Below are 27,603 nucleotides of genomic sequence, written 5' to 3' on the forward strand. Positions count from 1 at the left end.
GACCTTAAATTGTATCAATAAATGAAAATCCATTACAAAACAAAGTAATAATATCTATGCCATAATCCCCTTTTTACCTTTAAAAAGATTGGTTGTAGTCATTAAGCACACATTCAAGGACCACAGGTTAATGACTTTAATACTCTTCAATCCCTCTTCCAGCTTATTCATTGAGGCAGACTCTCTCAATCAAATCCAGAGCTCACTGATATGGCTAATTTGGCTAGCCAACTTGCCCTGGAGATTCCCCATGCCTGCCTCCTGAGCCTGAAATTACAGTGATGCCACCACACCCACCCAGCGTTTACATGGGGCCTAAGGACTTGAACTCTGGTTTTCACTTGCATGACTAACACTTTAACCATTGAACCATTTCCCCAACCCTGTTATAGTTAGTATTTTTTGTCACAACAATAATAACTCAAGGCTCCACCTTTCAAGGGCTTCATTTATTACTAGTCATACCATTTTGGGGCTCAAAGCTTAACAAATGTGTTTTGGGGACAGTCACCACCTAAATGATTGCAATGATTAAATAATTACACAAAAGTTGCAGAGTTATCACATAGAATCTCACACATTATAGTTTCAGGCAGCAGTAACAACCATATGACCATCTGTACAACAATGTTTAAAATCAAGAAAATAATATTATTGCATTAGTGGCTATCAGCTAAACTACAAACTTCATCTGGATTTCATAAGATTTTTCACCAATGTCCCTTTTCAATCCCAAAATCCAACCTTTGATTGCACGTTGTTAATAGTTGCTATGTTTCCTTCCACTCCTTTACTCTGTAACGGTCACTTGTCACAATTGTTTTTCAGGATCACTTTGGAAAATGGCCCATAAGATGGATCAATGGGTAAAGGTGCTTGCCACCAGGCCTGAGGACCTGAGTTTAATACCCAGAACCCATGTGGGGGAGGGAAAGAACTTACTCCTGCAAGTTGTACTCTAACCAACATAGGCACACTGTGTACATATCCCCTACTCCAAAAAATTAAATGTAATAAAATGTTAAGAGTGAGGCATACTAGTGATTGCTCATACATTTTGGAAGATGGCATCAGCTTTTTGTAGAATGCCTCTCAAATTTATTCTACCTCAAATCCCCTGAATACACTGAAGCAATATATTTTTCTCAAGAATATCACAAAAGCAGTGCACCCTTCTCAAGTCAGCATGCATGAAGCTAGATATGTCTTGGTGCTGATGACGTGAGCCTTGATGCAGTAGGCATGATAAGATCTGCTGATTTTCTCCACTGTAAAACTACATTTTTCCATTTTGAAAGTCAAAAAATACGTTGGCAGAAAATGGCCTTCTATCTTCTGAAATTTTGACTCACAAATTTTAGGATTCATCAAGACCACTTCTTTTAAAGATTTACTTTTTCAAAGATGTGCATGTGTGTGTGCCTGTGTGTGGGTGTGTGCGTGGGAGTGCAAATGTCCATGGAAGCCAGAAAAGAGTGTTGGGGTCCCTGGAACTGGAAGTTTCAAGCAGTGTTGAACCACCCAACATGGGGTCCTGGGAGCCAAACTCAGGTCCTCTTCAAGACTAGTGCATGTTCTTTACTGGTGAACCACCCCTAGATGCATCAGATCTTAACTACAGCAATTATTGCTAGCCAGCTAGTGTGCATTTTCTTTATTCTTACTGTCACTAAGAATTCTTCTGCAGGAAACAGCTACTTCAGCTCACCTACAATGTCTTCGTTCGTTTATGTCAGAACAGGCCAACTGGTTTAAAGAAAATACTTTGACTGTTTCCAAAACCAATGCCCCCTCCCTTTGTGACCCATACTGTGTCAACTTTAATAACTTGGGATTCTCCTAGGTTAGGCTTCTGTGTCATTTTGACCTGATCTCTGGATTGCGTGCATGCATGTGTGTGTTTGTGTGTTTAGCCTTATAAGGTGTTCCAGGCTCATGTCCCATCTCAAAGTCCTGGAGTCATTCCAATGCTTCTCCCAGGAACTCTGTTTTTCTTTTTTTGAGAGTTTAGAAATTAAGATCTGGGTGTTGAGTATTATTACTGTAAAGCAACCCAGAGACCAGAGCTTGGGGACACATCTGGACACAAACACTTGCATTGTACGGATATTAAGTCTGTTGATCTGTTCTGAAGACATCAGCCTATATTGTCAACTGTAATTCAAATCAATTTCCACAAGGTGCTTTTGAGTGGAAGCATCCATTTTCTTCTTTGTCACTCTTTTCTCCTAAAATATGTTTCATCTGGCCCTTTAAAAGACAAGTTTCTCTTTCTGGATTAAGTTATTCAGATCTCAGGTTGCTATTATTTTTGGATTGAAGTTTGAGATCTTGAGAATCACTTTCTGAGTTCCAGTTCCTTCCCTTGGCTGTGTCTTTATTTTTATTTATTAATTTATTTTGCCTTCTACTAGAATAATTGAACATTTTTTGATTTTATTATTTATTATCTCCATAATATCTTGCTATCTCTTTTAAAAAGTAAATATTAGTGGCTCCCACTAAGGATCACTAAGGAAAATAAGTGTTGTAGTGGTGTGAATTAGGATGTCCCTATTGGCCCAGATATTTGGTCCCCAGCTGGTGACACTGATTGAGGAGGGTAAGAAGGTGCAGCCTTGCTAGAGGAAGTGAGTCACTTGGGGCTGGCTTTGAACTCTCTCTGCTTCCCACTTGGGGTTGAGGATGTTTCTCTCAACTTCCTGCTGCTGCCATCATACCTGTGGTATGCTGCCAATCCTTCCTCCTATGATGGCCTCTTATCCCTCCAAAACCCTACCTAAAATGAACTTTCTTCCATGGGGTGCTTTCAGCCATGGTGCTCTTTCACAGCAAAGGGATATTGACTAATACAATTGCTCAGCTCTATATTTAGAGAATAACCCAAGGAAAAAAACAGTGGTATTCATTTGGTAAAGATACAATTTTTGTTTCAAGACCTTTTATCATTGGTTAGTTAAACCCAAGTGAGAGAACTAAAGGATGTGGAAGGCTGGCTGTACTTACATGAATTGTACCCAATCTCCTTTTTAGCTTACTTTTATCGGGTTTGTTATTCCCATTTATTCTAGTTCCTTCCTTCCTCCTTCCCTCTCTCCTTCTCTCCCTCCCCTATTTTCTTTCTTTCTTTTTTAACCTTTTTATTTTATGTGTATGGGTGTTTTGCCTGTATGTCTATACACTATGTGAGTGAAATGCTATGAAAGCCAGAATAGGCTGGAGTTTAAAATGGCTGTAAGCTATCTTGTAGGTACTGAGAATTGAACCTGAGTCCTCTGGAAGGATAGCCAGTGCTCTTCACTACTGAACCAATTCTCCAGTCCCTGAATTTGCTTTCTTATCCTGATATTTGTTGAAATCTTGAAGTGGACTATTTTAGAACTATCTCTTGTTAAGCAAAACTTCCCCCTTCGGACCCAGATTTGTACATAATGTCTTGGCATATGTTTACAGTCCTAATGACCCTCTTCAATTTGATCTGCAGAAGCCACACTTCATAATCCCTCTATGGACACTAGTCGTACAAGTTAGAATTCATGAATATGCCCCAAGTACAGGCTTCAGTTTCCCTTGATTTGGAGAGAATTATCACTTGATCTGCAAAAGCCAAGTACTTTGCTTTCCCATAGATGGCTGATTGCTGATAAGAATTTATAGGAGTCAATTCCTGAAGTCATAAATAGCCCATACCACTTTTTAAGAAGCATGATTATCTGCTTCAGCTACAGTAAAAGACTGAAGGTTCCATATTACACCATATTTCAGAATTTCAAGAAAGTCAGAGCCTGGCTTCATGGTGAAGGCCTATAATCCCAAGTACTTGGGAGACTGAGGCAAGAGGATCACAAAAATCAAAATGAACCTGGACTATATAGAGCACTAGTTCAAGGTCAGCTTAATCAAAGTAGCAAAGTAGCAAGACATTGTATCAAAACAAGTAGACCACTTGTCCAGCGTGTGCAAAGGCTCTATGTTTAATCCCTAACATTAAATCAAAAAGAAAGAAAAGAGAGAAAAATTGGTAGTGGAAGGCAGAAAGGAAACGAGGCAAGCTAGGTGATAGGCAGGGCAGGGAAGGCAGGGCAGAGCATGGAGGGCGGGGCATGGAGGGCAGGGAGAAGGGAAATCCATCTCCTGAACAATCCAATCTGTACATGAAAGCTGTAAATCTGATTACTGCACAGGTTTCCAAGGATCAAGAAGATTTCATCTTTGTAGACCTACACTCAGGGACATTGCTGATGTACCTAGTCCCAAACTCAGGAGTTCAGCTAGACAAGAGCTGCCTATGAGCATGGAAAGGCAGCCTGACATCTATCTGAAGAGACTAGAGAACTGCTACGGTCATCCCTCACTCTATACTCAAAGTGTCAACTACAGCCTCCTCTGTTTTTAAAGGACATAAAGAAACAAAGCAGATGAACACAGGAGTACTGAATATTGGGTGCGTCCGAACCTTAGCTACTAACCAAGAGAGATAATTCTGAGGAGTCAGCATATATGTGCCAACAGTCGTGCGTGCCTCAGTCACAGAAGCATCAGGTGACTTCATGCATAAGGAACACAATCTGCCACATAACACTTTGCATACGCAACTGCAGCAGTTGGTAGTCATGGGTGGTAGCTTCTGTTTAGACCAGTTCTATTCTTGACCCTAGGAAAGATACCATTTCCTCTGGAAGAGCACAGTGCAATACTATCATCTGCCACCTCCAAACCATGACACCAGGAATGTCCTGGAGCTGTTCCACAGTGGCCTGTCAGTCTGTGTTTTGTGTTTTTGTTTTTTGAATGAACATGTGACTCACAGCTGATCTTTTTATATCTTGACAGAAGAGAAGACCTGACACTTGACAGTCAGTCGGGTGAGGAGCTAACAGAAATCCACAGCATCATGAGTTTCTAGGGCATGGTCCTAAAATGAGTGTCCTTGGTCTAAAGGTCACCTGACTCACTGCAATTTGGTAAGTGGGATATGACCATGAACTCTGATGTGTCAACTCATACCTTGTTGATGCTACAGTATGACTTTGTTGAGTGAATCACAGAACTCACGTAAACCAGAAATACAAAAGCCTAACGGTTAACTCCAGGAAGAATCTGGTCCAAGGTCCAGAGGACTTTCTTGTTGGCAGCACAGAACATCACTTGACAAGAGAAAGGTCTGACCTCAACAACTCACAGAACAAAAGGTGTCTTTTAGCACAATGATCCATGTTCACTTAGCTCCATATGTCTGGGCATGATGTAAGGCAAACCTAGCCACATAAAGTTAAAAGAATTTTTTCCAAAGTCATTGTATGGAAATAAAGTATTGGTATGGCTCATTTGATAGAACATGACTAACAACGTTGAAAAGTCAGAATTTTCTTTATGAAAGAGGTTTTGAGTCTAGTTTGTCTGGTTTTATGTTTTTGTTTGTTTGCTTGTTTTTGTTTTTAATATTATACCATGAAAGCAAGAAGATCCAGAGTTTGAGGCTAGCCAGGGCTACATGAGACCCTACTTAAAAAAAAAAAAAAAGAAAAAAGAAAAAAAAGAAAAGAAAATAGGAAGGTTAGTGACATGTTCAAACACTCATAAGATCTTATAAAGGGCAATGTAAACAAGACTGACAAAGGGAACCCCAAGGGACCACCTGATGCTTCCTACATGTGTCTTAGGCACCTACTCTTCCTGGGACTCTTCCTGAACAGGAAGAAACACAGATACCAGGTGATTTCAAACCTGTGACTCTGTTAGGTGGAGATGTAATCCATATGACTGTTTTCTCTATGTTATGTTGGAGGTGGTTTCCTTTCCATTCTGTGTTTCACACAGTATACTGTTGTCAGAATAATGTGCATTTCAATCTTGGTAACTGGGTCTTTACAGCATGACTCAGATAGAAATTCACAAGTCAATTCCCATGGGAGCATTTACTGTCTGCTTGTCAGACTGAGACTTCCTGATATCCCCGTCCATTGCAATCATATTTCTGGACCATGCAGAGTATTCTGCCCCACCTTTCAGCTTCTATTTGACTTGGTCACTGCAATTTTGTCCTCCAGATTCTTCCTTAGGGTGAAGGGCGTGCATCTCACTGAAGAGAAGCTTCTACCCTGTGCCCTGCAGCTTGTATCTGTGATATGTTTTGGTGCAGGAAGACCTATAGCACCCTATGGCCATGGAAGGAGCCTCCCCACCAAGCTCACCCAGTTCTTAGAAATGAGACCAAGCCGGACCTTTATATTAAAGGTATGAATACCAGGAGTAGAGGAGGTAAGAAATATTTGCTCTTGGGTGTTAAATCCTTTTATGTATAAACTAGGAATCCAAGGCAAAGGGTGCTTGTAAAAAGAGAATACGTTTTGAGGGGTAGAAAGTTTTAAAAGGGTGATGTGCAAACAGCATGATTTGCCTTGTCTTACACTCCTGGGCTAATGCCCAGGATCTGTACTGTGGAGCAGTAACTCCGCCCAAGTAATCTAACCTGAAAAAAATACCTCAGGCTTCAGATTAAAGACAAATGTTCATATAAACAGAGGGAGAAACTGGCTAAAGCTTCAAGACTTTTAGAAAGTAATAGAAAAGTTTTAGAGTAATCTGTGAAGGTTGAAAGGTGCTCCAAGAAAGGGACTGTGTGAAGGCTGGTGGACCAACTTCTATTAGACCTTCTCGTGGTTCTTAAAGGCATTCTTTGTGAGGTGTTTTGTTTTGCTCTTTGTGGTTAAGAGTAGAGAAAAGAGAATCTGAGGTGGCATAGCCTAGAGGATTCGCCTAACTGTGAGTGCCCTGCCTCCTCCAGGTTCCTGGTATCTTAGCTGTTGGTGGGTTCCAACCTGATAGCTAATGGAATGACAGCAGCTGGGACAGCAGGGGCAACCGAAAGAGCCAAGATGTCACCTTGAGAATAACTGAACTGAGGAGCAAAGTACCAAGAGCTGCAAGCGTGTCACAACTTTGTTGATTTCCTTTCTGTTTCATTGTGTGATGAGTTTCTGTGATTGTCTCGTAGGATTCAAACCATGAAAATGATGACCAGTCGTAAGTCACTGTGGTTGCTGCTGTTTATAGTTATCTTCTGGGTCTCTTTTACACTTTTTAGAAACCCATCAGAGGTAGGAATTAATCTCTGTTTCTGTTTTACTTGATACTGTGTATGTATATTGTATAAGCTGCAATGGAGAAGGAACATGCTCAATACGGCTTACTAAGCAGCAATAATGAACTGATGAAGCCAACGATTGTTAACGTGCCCAAACCTGTCATGTAAAAGCCAGGACCCAGGGCAGAGGGTGCTTCTCAGAGACAGGAAATCATAAGGGATGGCAAGCTTTATAAGGCAGACATTCACATGTGCACTTTCATACAGACTTTGTTCTGGGCTGCTTAGGGCAAGAGCAGGTATTGTTTCACACTGTCCACAGCCTGTGTTTACACCTGCCTTAAGGAAACTTCTGGAGGAGAGAATATATTCATTTCTGTGTACTGAAATGATCTTCCTTTTAAAAACTGTAGATGATTACAGGTGGGAAACATTTCCCTCCTCCAGTACCAGGCTGTCTAAATATCTATCCAAACTTTTGCGTGTTGTTGCAAACGTTTTTTGGCTTTTAAGGCTTACGTTTTACTTGGTTGCTGTTGGCTTTGTTGTTTGTTCATTTTTCTCTATTTCATTGGTTGCTTCTCTGTTTTGGAGTGGGGCTTTTGTTGGTGGTGGTGGTTAGTTTCTTTTATGGGTTTGTTTGCAGAATTTTGTTTTTGTTTTTTGTTTCATGGTTTCACTCTGTAGCATAGGTTGGCCCTTCTCTTGCTGTACAGTTCAGGCTCAAGCTTGCAGTTGTCCTGATTCAGCTTTCACTACTCTTGGGCAGGTCTTTTATTATAAATAGTTTTGTTCACAATTGGGTTCATGCAAGCTACTTTGCCTGTGCTGAAAATTCTAATTAGTGATTTATAGCAATGATCCATCTTATTGTTACTTTGACATGTTAGAAAAATTTTAAATCTTTTCAGAAATAGAGACAGTCCTACCTCTAATATGCCCAATGCCATTCTTATGTTTCCCATGTGTCCTAGTTAGGGTTTCCGTTGCTGTGATGAAACACCATGACCAAAGCAACTTTGAGGAGGAAAGGGTTTATTTGGCTTATCCTTCCACATCATAGTCTGTCAGTGAAGGAAATCAGGACAGGAACTCACACAGGGCAGGAACCTGGAAGCAGAGCCAGAAGCCATGGAGGGGAGCTGCTTACAGGTTTGCTCCACATGGCTTATTCAGTCTACTTTCTTAGAGCACCCAGTACCACCATCCCAAGGGTGGCATTACCCAAAATGGGCTGAGCCCTTGCACATCAGCCACTAATTATGAAAATGCCCCACACACGTGTGTACAGCCCATTCTTATGGGGGCATTTTCTCAATTGAGGCTCCCTACTCTCTGATAACTATAGCTTGTGTCAAGTTGCCATAAAATTGGCCAGTACACTGTGTTATTCCATAACCCTCACAGTAGCCATTCAAAATGCATAATTATGACCTTGATAGTCAGATGATAGAGCTAAATTACAGTTATGTGAGTGCAGTACCCATAGCAGCCAGAAAATGGTGTCAGATCTCCTGGAGCTGGAGTTACAGGTGGTTGTTAGCCACTGGCAATTGAACTTGGGTTCTCTTTAAGAGTACTGTTAACTGCTCAGTCCCCCCCCTCCATGTCACCACCATTTTGAAGAACATCTTACTTAGGGTGATTTGAGGTTGAATGAGTTTTCCAAAATAAGCCATTGAAAACTAGAGTTATACTGACAGTTTAAACAAAAATGTCTGTGTGTGAAACAAATGTGACTGCAAAACCTTAGTGTAATATGATTTCTATACTTATCATTATTCTATAAAAGGTAAAAGTTGGTTGAACTACCATAACTTTTTATATTAAATAGCAACTTTTTCTTTGTTCTCTGTTTCTTGCCCATTCAGATATGGGCTACATTCAAGTTGCCTGTGTCGTTCAGTCATTGGAACTTGGTCATGAAGTCCCCATGCCCTACAGTGCCTCTGAACCCACCAGTTTCACTAAAAGAGACAGAGATGAGAATCAAGGAGGTCCTAGAAAAACTAGACAAACAGATCCCTCCCAGACCTTTTATCCATCTCAACACCACCACCAGCGCCACACACAGCACAGCCACCATCCTCAACCCTCAAGACACGTATTGTATAGGGGACAAACTGGATGTGCTGTTGGAAGCTAGGGACTACCTGGGACACCGGAAGGAGTATGGTGGGGACTTCCTGAGGGCCAGGATATTCTCCCCAGCCCTGAAAGCAGGAGCTTCTGGAAAGGTGAAAGACTTCAACAATGGCACCTATGTTGTTAGCTTCACTCTGTTCTGGGAAGGCCCTGTCTCCCTGTCTATTCTTCTCATGCATCCCAGTGAAGGAGTGTCAGCTCTCTGGAGGGCTCGGAAACAGGGCTATGATCGAATCATCTTCACTGGCACGTTTGTCAGCGGAAACTCTCAGGTCCACACTGATTGTGCCTTGGTTCTAAACTCAAGTGTGGAGCTGTGCCAATATCTGGATGCCCAGGACCAAGAAGCTTTCTATTGTGTGAAGCCTCCAAATGTTCCCTGTGCTGCCCTCACCCACATGCATTCAAAGAACAAGCAAGTTTCCTATCTTAGGCAGCAAGAGAGGAGCCTCTTTGAAAGGTAAGTAATTATTGTTTCACATTTCGGGAGATGGGTGGTAATCTAGCCTGCAGGAAATGTAGTCTAAGCATATTAACTTAGGGACTCTAAGTGTCCTTTAAGAAGGGACCTGTGAATTTATCTGGGGATTGTGTTCACTCTCAAGAGTCCTTGGCTTTTATGAGAAGTAATCCTACCAATGAACCCCCAAAAACACAGGTTGAGTACAAACTGAAAGAATGAGAAGTATACGTGTGTGTTCTAATAGTTTCTTTCTGTGTCTCAATATATTGCCTGCATAAATATCTTCTGGATCCCTGTCTCCTATGGACTAAGAAACAAATAAATGGAAACTTACTAAATGACCTGAAATTCTAGACAGGGAAATTAGATTCTCACTGAGAACTAACAGAAGGACTGGCCAGTCTGGGTTCTTGGACTTTGCTTGAGTTGAGGCCACTGCAGATTAATTTCTGTATCTGTCTCTTTAAGGTCAAATATAGGTGTGGAGATTATGGGAAAACCCAATGTGATTAGTGTCTCCAAATGCAACAGTAAGTGCTTCTGTGCTTGGTGGGCAGGGCTTACCACTGGACCCATTTAAATGTCCTTCTCTTTCTGCTGGACTTGGTCACTGTCTCAGTTCTTATGAGGTGGGCCAAGGCATAAAGACTATAAGTGAATAGATGGCTATATTCACTAGGATCTTATGTGTGTGCTTCAGTAACCACATCTCTCACCAATATACTCATCAGGTAGTGGGTACCAATAACACAGTGACCTTCAAAAGTCAAAACTGTCCACCACATCTTTACTTAGTTCTTCATCCTCCCCTACTATCCTCTCCTGCCATCTTCACAGCCTCCCTAGAGCTATTACTGAGAAATCTCCAATGTACCATCTAGGAATCAATTTACTACCATTTTTCTCTTTTAGTTTTGAAACCATTTCTTTTTTTTTTTAATCAAAGAACTTCCACATGCATATTCACTAGTCTTCCTTCCTTCCTTTCTTCCTTTCTTTTTACTCTGAACAGCTCACAAACACCACCTAAAATGATTAAAGGCAACAGTTCCTATGTCTCTCTAGATTCACTATGAAAAGCTTACTAATTGCCAAGACAGTTTTCCACGTAGAAGGAAAAACCATGTTTCTGATTGCAGAAGAGGTATGTAGTGCTTACCCAGCAGGCACAAAACCCTAGGCTTGCCCCCAGCACCACATAAAAACACAACCATGATTCACAAATTTGGGAAGTGGATGCAGGAAGATGAGGAGTTCAAGGCCATCCTCAGTTACATAGCGAGTTGAAGGCAAGCCTAGGCAGAGACAGACTTGGAGAGGAAGAAAGAGAGAAATGGTATTTCTTTTGATACACTCACACACACACACACACACACACACACACACACACACACACACACATGCACGCGCATATATATATATATATAAAATCAGTACCCTCATAGCAGTTGTTAAAATATTAATTTACCCTTTTGGAGTGATGAATAATTGTGACCCCAAACCTGCTACCTCACCATCCTAGCCCCGAGACTAAGGTTGAAGATCTGGCTCTTCTTAGACCTCCAGGCCTCTCTCAATGCAAACTGGCCAATTTCTAAGCCAAGTTCACCCTGCCTTTATCTCAAAGAGTCCATACTTTAGTGGTGACATTTAAGAAAGACCCCAGTGAGAGCATGTGACAAGCTCAGGAGCCAAGTGGGCTAAAACAGTCAGATGAACAAGCTGTCTCTTACCCTATATAAAAATTGATGAGGCTGGTCTCACAGCAAAACTAACAAGTAGTTACATTTTCCTTGAAGGCCTCTTTTATTCTGAAAGCGAAAACCCCATGTACTTCCATAAAAACACTAATAGGTATCACTTAGGGAAGTCACATCAGAGGAAAGTTTTGCTGAAAATAAATAATCCATTACAAAGAAACTTTAATAAGCTTCTTTTTATTGTCACCACCACCTACACGCCTATCTAGTGGGTTCTTTGGAAAAGACAGAAGGTTATTAAACACAGGTGAATAGAACAGTGTTTTAGAAGACTGTATCTTGCTGATTCCTTGGCAGAAGAGGCTGTTCCAGTGAAGGAGAGATGCAAGTTTGGGATGATATCTGGAATCCCCAGTGGGCATGTCTGGAAAAATACATGGAATCCAGCCTCCTGTAGTTTGGCTCCAATCAAAATGAAAGAGTGCCTGAGAGGAAAGTTCATCCACTTAATGGGTGATTCCACAATCCGACAGTGGATGGAATACTTCAAAAGCAAAATCAACAGTATGTCTCAGTACAAGCTTTTCACATCCCTTTGGGAAACTATGTTTTCATTTCAGTTGGGAAGAGTAAGGAAATCTCTCCTCTATCATAGTACTTAATGACAAACTATCAGCCTTATTCACAAAATATTATTGTCCTTCCCTAGAACTATGGTTCTCAACCTGTGGGTGATGGACCCCTCTGGAACTGAACCACTTTGTCACAGGGTTCACCTAAGACCATCTACATATCAGACATTTACATTGCTATTCATAACATTAACAAAATTATATTTGTGAAGTGGCAATGAAAATAATGTTATGGTTGAGGGGGTGGGTCACCACGACATGAGGAACTGTATTAAGGAAGGTTGAGAACCTTTGAGAAAGAAGAACATAAACGCAATCTTAGATTCTTGGAGTCATTACAGAGGTTTGTTTGTTTTCTTTTTGCACATAACATCAATTACTAGCCTCCCCTACCTCATATATGGTCAGGGTATAGTTAACACATCCTATTAGAGCAGCATGTACACACTAATCTCAAGTCATCTTCCATTAAGGCTGAATTCAAAGCCAAAGCCATCTCCTGCATAATTTAATCTAAATGATTCTAGAAGAGGGTAAAGTTTCTTATCATAAACCACCTTCAGTTGTTTAAGTAGTTTTCCAAACTTCTCCTTAGTCAAACGTGATAAGTGCATATGACTGTTAACACCAGGCCTTTTCACCTGTATTTGTAGCTAGCTGATCTCTGTAACTGTATTCTCATTTTGTTTTGGGATTGCCTGTTTGCTGTCAGCACTGAGATCTGTGGATCTGCATGAGACTGGAAAACTGCAACACCAACTCGCCGTGGACTTGGATGAAAAAATCAGCATCCAGTGGCAAAAACATGGCTACCCCCTTATCGGATCACTGGTGTACTCTGTCAAAGAGATCGAGAACATTGCACGGATAATTGACAGGACTGGAGGAGAGAAAAATACAGTCATCATAATTTCTCTGGGCCAGCATTTCAGACCTTTTCCCATTGATGTTTTTATCCGAAGGGCCCTCAATGTCCACAAAGCTCTTCAGCGTCTTCTCCTGAGAAGCCCAGACACTATGGTTGTCCTCAAAACAGAAAACATCAGGGAGATAAGCATTGATGTGGAAAGATTTAGCGACTTCCATGGTTACACCCAGTATCTTGCCTTAAAGGATATTTTCCAGGGTCTCAATGTGGGTGTCATTGATGCCTGGGATATGACAATTGCATATGGAACAAATGATGTCCATCCACCACAGCATGTGGTTGGAAGTCAAGTTAATATATTCTTAAACTATATTTGCACATAACTCTGAAAGTTACTCATTGAAATTCAGAGACACAGTGTATCCTGCTAGTGTGCCAGGTACCAGGATGTCACAGTTAGTCCAATAAGGTAACCTACACTGTGGTCCATGTGACCCACCCAGTTCAGCCTAAACAAGGCCCCAGACTGGGCTTCTGCTTCAAGTTGAAGCTCAAAAGAGTCAATGAAAGGTCCTACCTTTTTTATCAGAGCCGCACTTCTCTTCATCGATTGGAAGCTAGGATTCATGTGGCTGAGACCTTTCTCCCTGCTGCAGCAAGTTCAGAAAAAAATGAAGCAATTTTGTATAAAATTATTAAAAGGTCTTTGTTTCAATCTGTAAATATGTTTGTTGAGAATTTTTACATCCATATTTATCAGGTAAATTGAGCTTTTTCTTGGTCATGTCTCCGAGTTTGGAATCAGGCCAACGTAGGCTTCAAAGAATGATTTCAGTGGCCTCCTTTCTGTTTGTGATTTGCGGAAATGTCTGAGAAGTGGTAGTTAGATTTTTCTTTTACAAGTTTCATAGTATTTAGTTGCGAATCTGTTCAGGCCTGAACTTTTCTTCGGAGAGAAACCCTTAATTACTGCTTCAATCTTATTGCTTATTATGGATTTATTTAAATTGTTTCTGTTTTCTAGATTTAATTTTGATAGACTATATGATTTTCAAAGTTTGGCTTTCTCCTAGGCTTTCGGATTTTTGGAATATAAGATTTTGGATCAACCAAAACAAAGTATGCACGGAAACACTACCATGAAACCTGATATTTTGTATGCTAATTTTAGAATAAATAAAAAATAAACAAAAATTTTAAATGGAAAACATTACAATAGGGACAAATAATGAAAAATATTTTAGTAAATTTTTACTCTTATATACAAAATTATAGTTTGTTTTTCATAAATATACTATAAATTATATATTTTGTCTTTTTTGAGACATGATTTCTCTGTGTAGCCTTGACTATCCTGAAACTCCATCTGTAGATCAGGCTGGCCTTGAACTCAGAGATCTGCTTGCCTTTACCTCCTGAGTGCTAGAATTAAAGGAGTGTGCCATCACTGCCCATCTTTATCTTTTGAATCTCTTTATTATCTTTATTTATGTGGAGGGTGGATATACAGTGCACATATGGGGGTCAGAAAATAATTTTTTAGGAGTCAGTTCTCTCCCTCCACCATGTGGGTCTCAATGATTGAACTCAGGTTGTCAGGCTCGGTAGCAAGTGCCTTCAGTATGTAAAGTATGGATGGGTATCCAGCCATCTCATTGAACACAAATTATACCTTTTAAGAAGAAGAAATATGGTTAAAGAGATGGCTCAGAGGTTCAGAGTCTTGATGCTCCCCCAAGAGACACAGGTTTGATTCCCAATACACATTTCCAGGGGACCCAACACTGTCTTCTGGCTTCCACAAGCAGCAGGCATGTATGTGGTACACAGACATATATTCAGGCAAAACACCAATACACATAAAAATTTTATTGTATTTTCTTTTTTATTATTATTAATTAGACTTATTCATTTATTTTACATCCTGGCCACAGTTTCCCCTCCCTCCTGCCATTTCCTCCTGCATCCATTCCTCCTCTGTTTCTGTTCAGAAAGAGGCAGGCCTCCCAAGGGTGCCAACAAAGCATGGCATATCAATTTATGTTTTAGGCTGGTCAAGGCAATGAAGAAAATGTTCCTGCAAGCCAGCCAAAGCATTAGAAACAGGCCCTGCTCCCACCACTAGGAATCCCACCAGTAGCTCAAGCTACACAACTGTCACACAAGCTAGGTCAGTCCCATACAGGCCCCCTAGCTATTGGACCGGAATCTTTAAGCTCCTGTGAGCCCAGGTTAGTTGTTTCTGATGGTTGTCTTGTGATGACCTTGACCCTCCTGGCTCATACAATCTTTTCTCCATCTATTTAATAGGATTCTCCCAGTTTGGCTCAGTACTTTTCTGTGGATCTCTGCATCTGTTCCCATCAGTCACTGGATGAAGTCTTTCTGATGACAATTTCGGAAAGTTACCAATCTAATTACGGAGATAGACAGTTCAGACCACCTGTCCACTATTGCTAGGTGTTTTAGCTGGGGTCATCCTTGTAGATTGATGGAAGTTTCTCTTGCACCAGGTTTTTACCTGACCCCAAAATGTACGCCCCCCATCAAAACATCTCTTTCATTATTCTCTCTCTCCAACCCAATCCCTCATGTTCCCATCCTGGGTTGGCCCCCAGTCTACCCAGGGGAATCTCTTCTATTTCTCTATCCCAGGGAAATCCATGCATCTCCATCTACACTTGTTGGACCCTCCTTGTTTGGGCCAGCCTTGTTTGGGCCCTTCTTGTTACCTAGCCTCTCTGGGGCTGTGGCTTATAGCATGATTAGTTTTAAAACACAAACCATTTTGTTGGCATTCAAAGTTACATAAAGCTATCATATTAACTTGGTAGGGTACTTATAAAACAACTCTCCAAATAAAGATTCTCATTTCCTTTTCTATCACTAAGGATTTTTACATGATAGACTATCCCCACAGTCATAGGATAGCAGAATACCAAACTAGGCAGCAGAACCTCAAAAGTCCTCTGACTACACTCTCCCATAGAACTGCTCTCTGTGAGATTCCAGCTGAATCTATAGGTTCATCATCTAGGAACAGAGGCTAACAGAGTGAAACACAGTGAATTGGAGTTCAAAGACTTTGGTCCTATTACAAGCCTTAATTTTAAGATTTTGGATAAGTCAGGTCACCTTCTTAGGCCATATTATTCCAAATGAAGGAATTGGCTTAAGATTCACAACCACAAAACTGTGTTCTATGTAGCTGTGGGTAATGTGGGTAGTTCTTGGGACTCTGTTTAGAGACACAAGAGTCAGGAAAGGTGTCTGGTAGGTTGAGTACAGGTTCCACTGTGCCTCCTCAACCAAAGTGTCAGTCACTCTTACCTGTGTATGTCCATCTTCTGGGTCAGCCTTGGTTTGAAAGGGTAATTCTAAACCTTGATGCACTTTGAAAGCTCTTTTGGTTACTTACAATCAACAACATTGATCAGCATCCCCTACACATATATGTTAGCATTTTTAACTGTTCATTTTATTGGTTGAATAAGGCAATGAAATTTTCATCAAGTCCTTCATTACTATATTCTTCTTTAACTCTGTACTGCTCACTGAACTTCACAACTATAGGACCCAGCTTTACTATCACTGCACTGAAAGATCACAGGTGCAACAGAACACTTTAAATCTGTATACTGTGCCCCTAGGGCAGGAGATGATATATGCTCTGTACATCTGCCTGGGACTCACTGTTCACAGCCCAGCACCTAGTATACACTCGGGCAGAGGTGGGGGGGATGTCAAAAACACTTATTAAGATCCTACCATGCTCTGGATACTGTTCTAATCTTTAGAGATATTGAGAGAGCTAGAGGGATGGCCCGGCAGTTAGTGGTACTAACTGCTGTTGCAGAAGACCTGGTTCAGCTCCCAGCACCCACATCAGGTCACTCACAACCGCCTGTAACTCTCAAAGTAATCTGAAACCCTCTTCTAAAGACACCCACATACCCATGGTGCACATAAACTCATGGAGACACACACATACACGTAAATAAAATGTTTTTACTTTTGAGGGAAAAAAAAAAAAGCATTTGAAGTATCTACCATCAAGACTTTACTACTAATGAAGGGACAGGATAATTAACAAAAAAATATAAATCACTATGTAATAATTAAAAACAAAGTACTATTTCATGCTCCAGTGCATGAACCCACACCCTTGAGTGTCTGACCAGCACAAATTGGACTCAGGTAGGGGAAGGTGGATCAAGGAGGAGTTAGGGGAAGACTAGGAGTGAATATGATCAGAGCACATGTGTCTATGTATGAATTAATTAAAATAGCACTATGCTAAAGTAGATTATGGAATAGGGCGATAGAGTGTTATGTGGCATTGACTAATGAGTTACAATAGTGTCTCAGAGAAGATTTCAAGTAGTCTGGAAAAGAGGCAGCCATTAGAGAAATGGTAAAGAGAGACCCTAGGAAAGGAAGGCTCTCTGATATCTAGCTTTTGTAGATACTACACAGGCTACTGGGGGAAATTTGTCACCAGTGGTTCTACTAGGCTGAAGTCTCTGTGCTTCACTCTAGACCTGCCAAATAAGAACTGTCCACTGGCACAATGGTGGCATGACTGTTATGGGCATCACCAACAGCTTACTGGCTAGATTTAAGTTCTACTCCACAAGAAGGAACTTCTGATACGGTGAGCCAAGGCAAAGACCGGTGGCTAGGGAGAGCAAGGGGCCCCATGAAGAAGAGCAAGCAGGCTCTCACCCCTACTTCATCTTCAGGATCCTAACTGGAGATTTCAGCTTAAACAGAGGCCAGAGAGGTGTGCATAGCTAAGCAGTCCCAGTCAAGATAAGGTGCCACCCATTATTATCTGGGCTTCAGTATTTTGTGCAAAGTGGCCTGATAAATTGTCAGATTTGTGTGAAGTATTTTTCTGGTAGATACTGTCTTCTTCTGGATGGCACCACCTTTCCTTATCCCATCATGATCCTGGAAAACTCCAATTTCTTGGAAACATTTGTTACAACAGTCTGATAGCTAAAAGGAAAAAGGAAAGGCACCCATAGATTGCCAGTGCCATGAGCCTGCAGCAAAGAGGGAAATGTCATTTCCACAGAGGGTGCTGGTTACTGCAGACACCCATCCAATCCCACTGCTTATGACTGGTAACTGTTAATATGACCCAATAGTCACAAGTGAAAGAAAATAAGAAATCCATGTCAACACCTCCAAAACCAAAGAAACATTGCAGGAGAAGAATGAGCTAGAGTCAACTGGGGCCTAGTTCTGCCAACCACCTGTAGCAGAACAACCTGGAAGACAGAAATTGGTGGGGAGGGTGGTTTCACTCAAGTCCAACTGAGCAAACAAGTTAGAAATTATCTGCCTTGCAGAAAAGTGGTCCCTGCTTTCAAAACGGGATGTCATCTCAGGAGATCTTAAGGAGTAGTGGGAGGGAGAGCTCTGCTCTTGAAGAAGTTGGATCCTTGCTTTGAGGAGTTCTTTATCTTTCTTTAATTTTTAAGATTATAATATATTCATATTGTTTCTCCCTTCCATTACTCCCTCCAGGCCCTCCCATATAACCCTCCTTGCTCTTTTTCAAATTCATGGCTTCTTTTTTTTTTTTTTTTAAGTGCAGTTTCTCAGTTGCCTGGACTTCTTTCTGTAGGATTGAGGCTTTTCCCTCATCCACTGTGGCATGTCCATTGGTATCTTCCTTGTTCAGTTGACATTTGGGCTGCTATGTTGATAAGACTTTATTGAATGTAGCTTTTGACATTACTAGGAGACACAACCTCAGAGCAGACTCCCTAGCCTCTGGCTTTTATAATCTTTCTAAATATTTTACCTCTTCTAGATTGTTCCTTGAGCCTTAGTAGATGTGTCCATTTGGACTGGGCTCTATATCTCTGCATTTTGATTGGTTGTGATTTTCTGTAATGGTCTCCATCTGTTGCAAAGAAACGTTTCCTTAATGAGGAGTGGAGACTACACTTATCTGAGGGTATAAGGACAAATGTTTATAGATAGTTATTAGGGATTATGCTGGTTTAGTAAAGTAGTGGTTACAGGTTCTCCTCCAAGATCCATGGCTTCACCAGCTCTGAGTAATTGATTAAGTTTCTAGTATCAGGCAACTTCTTGCTGAGTGGGTCTTCAATCCAGTTAGAGAGCTATTGGTTACTGCCAAGGTATACATGCCACTACTGTGCCCTTTGGGTTATTTACCATGCTAGCTGTTGTTGTGGTTCATAGACAACTGCTGGTTGCTTCTCTCTTTTGGAAGCTTGCACGGCATCTTCTGGTACTATAAAAGTTAGTCTTCAAGGAGGTCAGTTTCAGCTTAGGGGCTTCTGAGCCCTGTTTCTGAAGTGCATGGTGTCTTCTGCAACAGGGACTTACTGATGGGAGATGTCACTCTGTAAATATGTTTCTCTTATTGGTTAATAAATAAATCCCTGTTGGCCAATAGGAAAGCAAGATAGGCAGGACTAGGAGACAAGGAGGATTTGTGGAGAGTCAAGATATAGGGACTTGAGAAGAACTCCGGACCCTCTCTCCAGTAAGATAAGACCACATGGAAATACTTAGATTAATAGAAATGGGTCAATATTTAAGACAGAGTTAGCCAGTAAGAAATGCTAGTAATAGGCCAACAGCTTTATATCTAATACAGTGAGTGTCTCTGTGTGTTATTTGGGGCTGGCGTGGCAGTGAGACCAGGCTGGCAGGAATACTGCCCACAACAGACTTACCTTCCACCCCTTGGGAGTAACCAAGGACAATAGCAATAGGTCATATGTTTTGGGTGTCTCTTGGACAGCCCTGACCAACAACTTAAAAGAGGGCTCCTCCTGTCTGGTATTGGGTGGTCTGTTAGGTGGTCTTTGGCCCTTGGAGGGAGCATTGTGAGCCCAGATGAGAAAACTGAAGCTAACATGTATATTTATACACAAAATTGCATGTATTATAGTAGGGTATTATAGTGGGTTTTTTTTTTTTTAGATAAATGGTTAATAGTGTGATTTTTATGACTTGTTCTAATGTCTTTATTGTTATTTCACTCCAATATCTTTATTTGTTGAAGTCCAGATGTTTATTATTCAAGCAGTTCTTTACTCAAGCACAAACTCTGACCTAGATATGGCCCAGTAACTGCAAAGCCTAGGAAGAATGCCCTTGGGACTAAACAAAGCCATAGAGCCAGCAAAGTGCAGAGGAAGAAATCAGAAAAGGGGGTTAAAGGCACTGTTGGCTTAAGCTTTACTGGTGATGCTCTCCCTAGCAGCTAATGAAACAATATATAAACAGTAATAGGAAATATAAAAATGATTTATTCTTTAAGTGAACCCAGAGTCTTGTGTCTCTGTTTACCATTACCTTTCTAGGTCCCTGTGCTGCTGGAGGTTGTACTGGCCATGGATTTTTCCTCCCTACTCCTTCCTTAAAGATCTGATCTTTTCCATTTTCTGGATCAAATTCTTCCAGTAGTCATTTGAATGATTAATAAAACAGAAATTTTTTGTTGAAATTCTTTTTCAACTCAGACCTTCTCTGTGTCCCTGTCAGGACTAGGTGTGAGTTAGACCCTCACCAAGCTGTCAGGATGGAGACCAAGAACACTATAGGTTTCACAGCTTGTTGCTTGGTGACAGTTGAAGCCAGCTGGCATGTGGTTTCTTTTGGTGCATAGACTGAAGAATTAAAAGAGCTCAGAGCAAACGAAAGTAAACTTCATTGTCGAGCATTACAGATACCCCTCCCCCAAGGAGAGGAAGGACTACAGAGCTAAGAGACTACCTACTCTCAGGGTATGTGTGTGGGGGGGGGCGACTGAATTTTTATTTGTATTTAAGTATCCCCCATTTGGTAATCTTACTGTCATACTGGACCTAAGACATTCAAGGGTCCCTTTTGCTGTAGATATTAGGTTCCTTGCTTCTGTTCACAAGCAAAGAAGCAGCTGCTAGTTGTTAGGATCTGTCACCAAATCAAGGTAGATCTCTAGCGCCCCCCCCCCCCGCATCTGGGTGTTGTAATGACTTGAGAAAAAAAGAACCTTAATAGGAAAGAACCTAATGCAGAGAAGAGGAAATGGTTAAGTCATCTCCTTCCTGTCTTTCTTTTCTACTACTCTTTTGTGTTCTGGTTCCTGCTCTGCTCTGCTCTGCTTTCTGGTCTTGCTCTGCATTCTATCCCTCCCTCTCCATCTCCCTCTCCCTCTCCCTCTCCCTCTTCCTCTCCCTCTCCCTCTCCCTCTCCCTCTCCCTCTTCCTCCCTCTCTCTCTCTTTTCCCCTCCCTTTCTCCCCCCTCCTTGCTCTTCTTTCTCCTTTGTTCACAAAGCTTTTGCCACACTGCAAAAATACAAAGCTTTCATTGTTAACTACATTAATTTTGAACGTTAAAATGGGTCACAGAAGGAAGAAGAATCTCGCCAGACAACTATAGCCTCAAGTGGAAGCGGAAAATGCTATTTCAGATAGGCAAAAAGGAGGAAGGTGAGTTTCAAAGAGCTTCATTTGGACTGAGAAAAAGCCTGCTGCCTCCTCGTGCTTTGCTTTTACTTTTTTTTTTTTTTTTTTTTTTTTTTTTTTTTCCTACAATATTTGGGTTGTTCTGCTACAAAGTGTGGTGTAACTATTTCCTTCAGATTAAAACCTTTCTTTCTAGCTGGGAGTTCCTAGGACTCAGGGCCAGAATCTGAAAACCATTCTAGAATCCCAGAAAGCTACAAGATTGCGAGGCTCCTCCCAAAAGTTATAAAAGTATTATAAACAACCGATGGCCCAGTGAAACAGCATGCAGGACAGATCAGAGAGCTCCAGGGACACAGTTTAAGAGCGTCATCACCCATGCTGTGGTGGGCTCCCTGGTGACGTGGCTGCCTTTGAGCCACCCATGTTCCTTCCTGTAAGTAACCCAAGCAGAATTATGGGTTCACTTAAATAGACTTGGGAGGGATTGTGTCTTTGACTGCTCTCTGTGTAGCATGTAGCGTGAGCAGATGCTTGTAGCATCTACCCGGGGAAAAGCCCCACAACAAATACCAGTAATACTTCTTTGTAGTTGATCATGCTGCTTAGCTTGGTTTTTCTCATGTGATATTATTGTGATGGGATATGTGTGAATGTGCCATGGGACGTTGGAGTGTGAGAAAGTTCCTTGTGGTTTAGGATTACTCTGGAAAGCTTTCTAAAGGGAGGGCGTCATCCTGTTGGACTGGTGTCATTCTGTAGAAGGTTGTCCTCTTAAGTCAGAAAAGCAGAGGCATCGTTTTAAAATTTGTCTTTGGGTGTTTTGCTTTGTGGGTGTGTTTAGCATCCACGAAGAATCATGGGGAAGATTTACCATGCTGTGACTGTCTTTACTCTAGCACTCCCCCTCAACTAGTGCCTGGGGGCATTGCCTCTGAACGCCAGCTTGGGTCTTCCAGAAGATACTCTTAACTATTTTTTAAACTAGTAATACATACTAATGTCCATGTTATTCACATACAGAATTACATAGGACTTTTTTATGGGCCTGAGTGAGAGATTTTTTGTGATCTACACACAGTGAATTACCTGGATCTAAAATCCAAGTAGATACAGTTTAAAACAGAGCAGACAAACAAGACAGCAACATATGCTTCCAAAAATGACTGTATTAATTTATAGTCTCACCAACAGCAGAGTCATACGGAAATTGTGACTTACATTATAACCCAGCTGAATTTCAGCCATCAATGGTAATATGCTTTGACTTTAGAAAATATGTTAATGTAACCCATCACACCTGAAAATGCATTTTTAAAAATCATGTAACTACCCTGAAGAATCAAAAAAAGGCCTTTTGAGGCAGCTCACCTTCTAAGTGTGTAAAAACAGGGATGTGTTTCTTTCAGAAAAGAACTTCCTCAGTCCAATAGCACCCACTGAAAGAGCAAACACTGCATATTAGACACAGGTGTTCATGCACACTTGGTGAAAAATTTAAACTAGCGATAAAGGTTGAGGCAGACAAAGTATTCAGTAAGTTACTTAAAATCGTCTCTGCTCTGATGTGTTGCTTGGAAATCCTACAGAATAAATCATAAGAATTTCTATTTATCAGTCACAAGAATATATTTTAAAAGAAATATATATGCATGTATTTAATTAAATACATACACACACACACACACATACACACACACACACCAATCAACAATGGGCAGGATGTGTCCCTAGACCATATCACTAGCTGGGGAGCTGTTGACAGCCAGTGGGTTTTGTAAGAAGGGTTGCTTTCTTTAAGGGTGTGGCCCCTGGTAGGTCTAAGAAGCTGTAAAAGATAGTCCCATATCCATGATTTTATGGGCAATACCAGTTGGATTCAGTGGGTCACAAAAAAATAAAATTAAAACCAGGACATGAAGTTGGAAAATGAATGGGCTGGGTCTTAAAGGAGTTAGAAGTCATAGTGTGAGAGTGGCTATGATAAAAATACATTATGTGCACTATGAAATTCTCAACGAATTTAAAAAAAAAAAATATATATATATACATATATATGTATATATATATATATATATATATTCAGATATCTCAGTGGCTCACTGATTAAGAGCACTTGTTGCTCTTCTGAACCTTCCAAAGTTCCAGGGTTCAATTCCCAGCATCCACATGATGGCTCAACACCATCTGTAGTTACTGTTCTAAGCAATCTGATATCTCCTTAGGCACAGGCATGCAAGTGGTATGCAAACATACATGCAGGAAAAAACACTTATACACATAAAATGAAATATATATACTGAAGATGCATATATATACAAATAAACATACACATGTGTGTGTATAGTATATATCTACACATGTAGGGTTTATATTTCTAAAACCCTATACTAACTTATAACTTCCTTGTAGGAACAAATGAAAAAGAAACTGAATAATTTTTATTTTCAATCAGAATGAAGCATCAGAGAGCAACCAAGACCATGAAACCAGAGGCATCTAGAGTCTAGAAAAAACAGACAAGAACAAAGTAATTAGGTATCTAACAGGAAAATGAAGTAAACCTTTAAAGAAGCAATGTGCTTTAAATATGTCAAATACTTGACAACACAGAAAAAATAGTCTGCAAAAATAGTCCTCAGTATAAAAATAAAATAAGAGGGAAAATATAATTTTGAGAAGCTGTCACCAGTTTTAAAACTACAGAATATCATAGGTAGATGTTAAGTAGAAAAAAATTATCCCTAAATGATAAAACAGAAACGTAAGAAAGTATAAAAAAGGAGGAGCTAGATGAATAAGTAGTCTACAAAAATAATAATTTATAGTATATGAATAAAATAACTTAAAATTGAAATTACCTGGCAAAGCTAACCACAACAAACATGTGAGATAATTAAAATGTAGTATAATTTTATAAGCTTAGGAGGTATCGACTTTGTTTCTGAGCAGATGCCCTGAGTTCAGTTCCTGGAAACTACATTGAAGGAAAGAACTGACTCTCCATCAAATTGTGTTCTAGGGGGCTGGAGAGGTGGCTCAGTGGTTAAGAGCACTGGCTGTGCTTCCAGGGACCCCAGGGGGTTCAATTCCCAACACCCACATTGTAGCTCACAGCTGTCCATAGCTCCAGTTCCAGAGGATCTGACACCCTCACACAAACATACATGCAGGGAAAACACTAATGTACCTAAAGTAAATATAAATATTTTTTTCTTAAAAATTGTCCAAGGGGTAAAAAAAAAAAAAAAAATCAAGACCAGTCTGATTTACAAAGTGAGTTCCAGGACAGCCAGGAGTGTAACACAGAGAAACCCTTGTCTTGAAAAACAAAACAAAAATGTCTTCTCTTCTCCACATACTCAGTAGCATGAGAGTTCATATATGTGTGCACATTACACACATACACACACAACACACCACACACACAGACAGAGAGAGAGAGAGAGAGAGAGAGAGAGTAAAAAATGATGACTCAAAGGGGCATGTTGAAATCTCTTAAATACACTAGAAATTACGTAAGCACTCCAAGTCCTTTGGGAAAATAGAATGATTTTATTAAATCCTGATTAACAGAGAAAATCAAAAAGGCCAAAGGAAGAGCATAGGTAGAGAGGACAAATAAAATCCAAGCAGAAAGACAAAGGTATGCAGGTGGGTTGATAAAACATGTCAAATTCAGATGAGAAAGTTCCTGGTGGGAAAAAAACAAGTTGTTTGTGTGGGACTACCATGTCCCAGTAGAAAACTCCTGAAAGTATGGATTAATTTTTTAAATTACTTTGGATACATTTCAGGATGGTAAGAATAAATCAAATTAAAATTGAAAATTGGCAGACTCTGGAGGAAACTGGGTCCCTGAGGAAGGGAGCCATGCTGGTGGGAACTACATGGTCTTTTTCCTCAGCCAATTAACCTTGTGTCCATCAGCCTTGGTCCCTTGAAGTCACCCACAAAATGATAGAAAAATGTGACCATGAAGGTAATTCATGATAAGAATCAAGGCAGTTGGAGGGGCAGGAAGTGTGTTTGGGGGATAATCCCAGGAGAAAATCTGAAACAGGAAGAGCCTGGAGACGTACAGAGAAGGCAGTTGGTCTCAATTCCTTGACTGGGTGCTCAGCTGTCTGTGCTCAGGGACACCACAGAAATCAGCCTACCTGACACACAAAGCATGTCATCTGTGACCCACTGCAAGGAACCGTGCTGCTATTTGTAGTCTAAAAAGACTGAGAGACTTGGTTATAGCCAGACTGGCACCAGTGCCACCCATTTCTACCACTTCAGCCCTCTCAAGTACCTGTGGTCAGTAAAGATTCATGTTTAAAAAATAACAACATACTAAACCATCAGGTGCATAGACTCAAGTCTATAGATGTCCAGACAAGGCAGAGGACTTAGTGTTTGTTTCTAGAGTCTAGCAGGCTTTTTGCAGTAAAAATATTCAACCACTCCAATATTTATGAAAGCCTTTGTCTATGCAGAGAACTGTTTATAAAAAATCACAGAAGCTTTCCTGGACTTGCAATAATTCACATGCTCATAAGATGATGAAAGGGTTGAAATGTAGAGTGTGGGGCTGCAGAAATGGCTCAGTAAGTGAAATGCTCACCACACAAGTACTGAGAGCTGAATATGCATCCCAGAACCCACGTGAAAATCCCAGCATGGCAGCACACACCTTAAAGCCCAGCCCTGGGAAGGAAGAGATAGGAGGATCCCCGAGGCTCCCAGGCCAGCCTGTCTAGCCAAATCAGCAAGCTCCAGGTTCAGTGAGACAGGTCATAGAAAGACACCAAACATTGACCTCTGCTGTCCACATGCACCTACATGAACAACCATGTGCAATGAACACACACACACACACACACACACACACACACTTCACAATGATGATAGATCCTCAAAAGCAGTTCGCTAAGAGTGTATTTTTGGCACTTTCTTAATTCCATCACTCAGGAAGCAGAGGCAGGTGGATCTCTGTGGGTTTGAGACCAGCCTGACTGACACAGCGAGTTCCACGCTAACCAGAACTACATAGTGAAACCATTTGTCTCAAAACACAAACAAAAAGGTACTGTATTGGTGGGAAATAACAATCTCTGGAGTTCCTACATTCTACACTGATGCAAACAAATTAGGTAAGGCAGGATATAAATCAGGAGATATAAGTAAAGTGGTTCAAAGCCCTTATAACTCTGTACAAAAGACAGGTAGTTATGGTTTTCACTAGTTATCATAAAAAAGTAAGTTATATATAAAACTTAGACTCACAAAGATAAGATAGATGATAGAATATTTTCATTAAATTCTGCCCAATGTTAGTGGACTAAATATTTTTAACTATAGTTCTTGCTTCATTACTGTTTTGATATATATAACCTTACTATGTTAAAGTTAAAACCTTTCTTTTTATTTAGACAGAAAAGAGGAGATGATGAGGGAATGCTTTTCTGTGTGCTGTTAATATTTGTTTCTCTTACTGGTTGATGGATAAAACACTGATTGGACAGTAGCAAAGCAGGAAGTATAGGCGGGGCTACTAGACCAGGAGAATTCTGGGAAGAGGAAGGAAGAGAGAACCTGCCAGGGAGATGCCATGTAGCTGCAGAGGGGACCAAGCATCACCAGTAAGCCTGAGATCATATGGAAATACATAGATTAATCGAGATGGGTTAATAATTAAGAGAGAGCTAGCCAATATGAAGCCCAAAGCCATCAGTCAAACAATTTACAATTAATATAAGCTTCTGTGTATTTATTTGGGACTAAACCAGGTGGAACAGAAAACTCCATCTACACAGCACTTAAGAACACTGACTGATCTTCCAGGGGACCCAAGTTTGTGTCTCAGAACCCACAAAGTGGCTATCTATAACTCCAATTCCAGAGGATCCAACACATTCCTTTGGGCTCTATGGGTACCTGCACACACACAGTACCCAGACCTACATGCCGGAACACACACACTCACATAAAATAAATACAAATAAATCTTAACAAAGAAACACACACAAATGAGTGTATTATGTGTTATTATTATAAGTAACCCAAGAAAAGTTCATCTACTTAAGAACCCAAACTTGGATCTGTGTTTTTCAGGGACCAGACACACAGCAAGCAGAAGGGAGGGCCATAGCTGACTGAGAAATGATACAAGGGAAGTTTACGGATAATAACATGTTAGTGTCCAGTGTGGTAGCTACACAGACATAAGCATTTCTCAACATTCTTAGACCTTTGTATTTAGATGCTTGTATCTTTAT

General features: G+C 40.6%; 2 protein-coding genes across 4 annotated transcripts in view; both read left to right on the forward strand.

The window, feature by feature from the left end:
* The first annotated feature begins 6,083 nt into the window (after nucleotides 1-6,083).
* Nucleotides 6,084-14,113, forward strand: LOC127231665 (NXPE family member 4). Its single transcript, XM_051197361.1, has 6 exons — nucleotides 6,084-6,261; nucleotides 6,998-7,100; nucleotides 8,959-9,692; nucleotides 10,164-10,225; nucleotides 11,753-11,959; nucleotides 12,740-14,113. The coding sequence occupies exons 2-6, from the start codon at nucleotides 7,008-7,010 to the stop codon at nucleotides 13,276-13,278; spliced, it is 1,635 nt and encodes a 544-aa protein (XP_051053318.1). The 5' UTR covers nucleotides 6,084-6,261; nucleotides 6,998-7,007; the 3' UTR covers nucleotides 13,279-14,113.
* A 7,028-nt stretch (nucleotides 14,114-21,141) lies between these two features.
* The window catches only part of LOC127231664 (NXPE family member 1), a 30,489-nt gene continuing 24,027 nt past the window's right edge, over nucleotides 21,142-27,603 (forward strand). For 2 of the 3 annotated variants that reach the window (XM_051197357.1, XM_051197360.1), the window contains exon 1: nucleotides 21,142-21,361. The gene's annotated coding sequence lies outside the window, so the exon portion shown is untranslated. Of the gene's footprint in view, nucleotides 21,362-21,667; nucleotides 21,774-27,603 lie in introns of those variants that run through there. The other variant, XM_051197359.1, reaches the window with a different exon arrangement.

Source organism: Phodopus roborovskii, unplaced genomic scaffold, assembly GCF_943737965.1.
Source record: "Phodopus roborovskii unplaced genomic scaffold, PHOROB, whole genome shotgun sequence".
Classification (NCBI taxonomy): domain Eukaryota; kingdom Metazoa; phylum Chordata; class Mammalia; order Rodentia; family Cricetidae; genus Phodopus; species Phodopus roborovskii.

What these genes read in the sequence shown, in the direction of transcription:
- LOC127231665 (XM_051197361.1), top strand. Translation starts at nt 7,008, where the DNA reads ATGAAAATGATGACCAGTCGTAAGTCACTGTGGTTGCTGCTGTTTATA. An exon ending in TAGTGTCTCCAAATGCAACA is followed by an intron (nt 10,226 to 11,752) that starts GTAAGTGCTTCT and finishes ATTCCTTGGCAG; the next exon opens with AAGAGGCTGTTCCAGTGAAG. An exon ending in CTTCAAAAGCAAAATCAACA is followed by an intron (nt 11,960 to 12,739) that starts GTATGTCTCAGT and finishes GTTTGCTGTCAG; the next exon opens with CACTGAGATCTGTGGATCTG.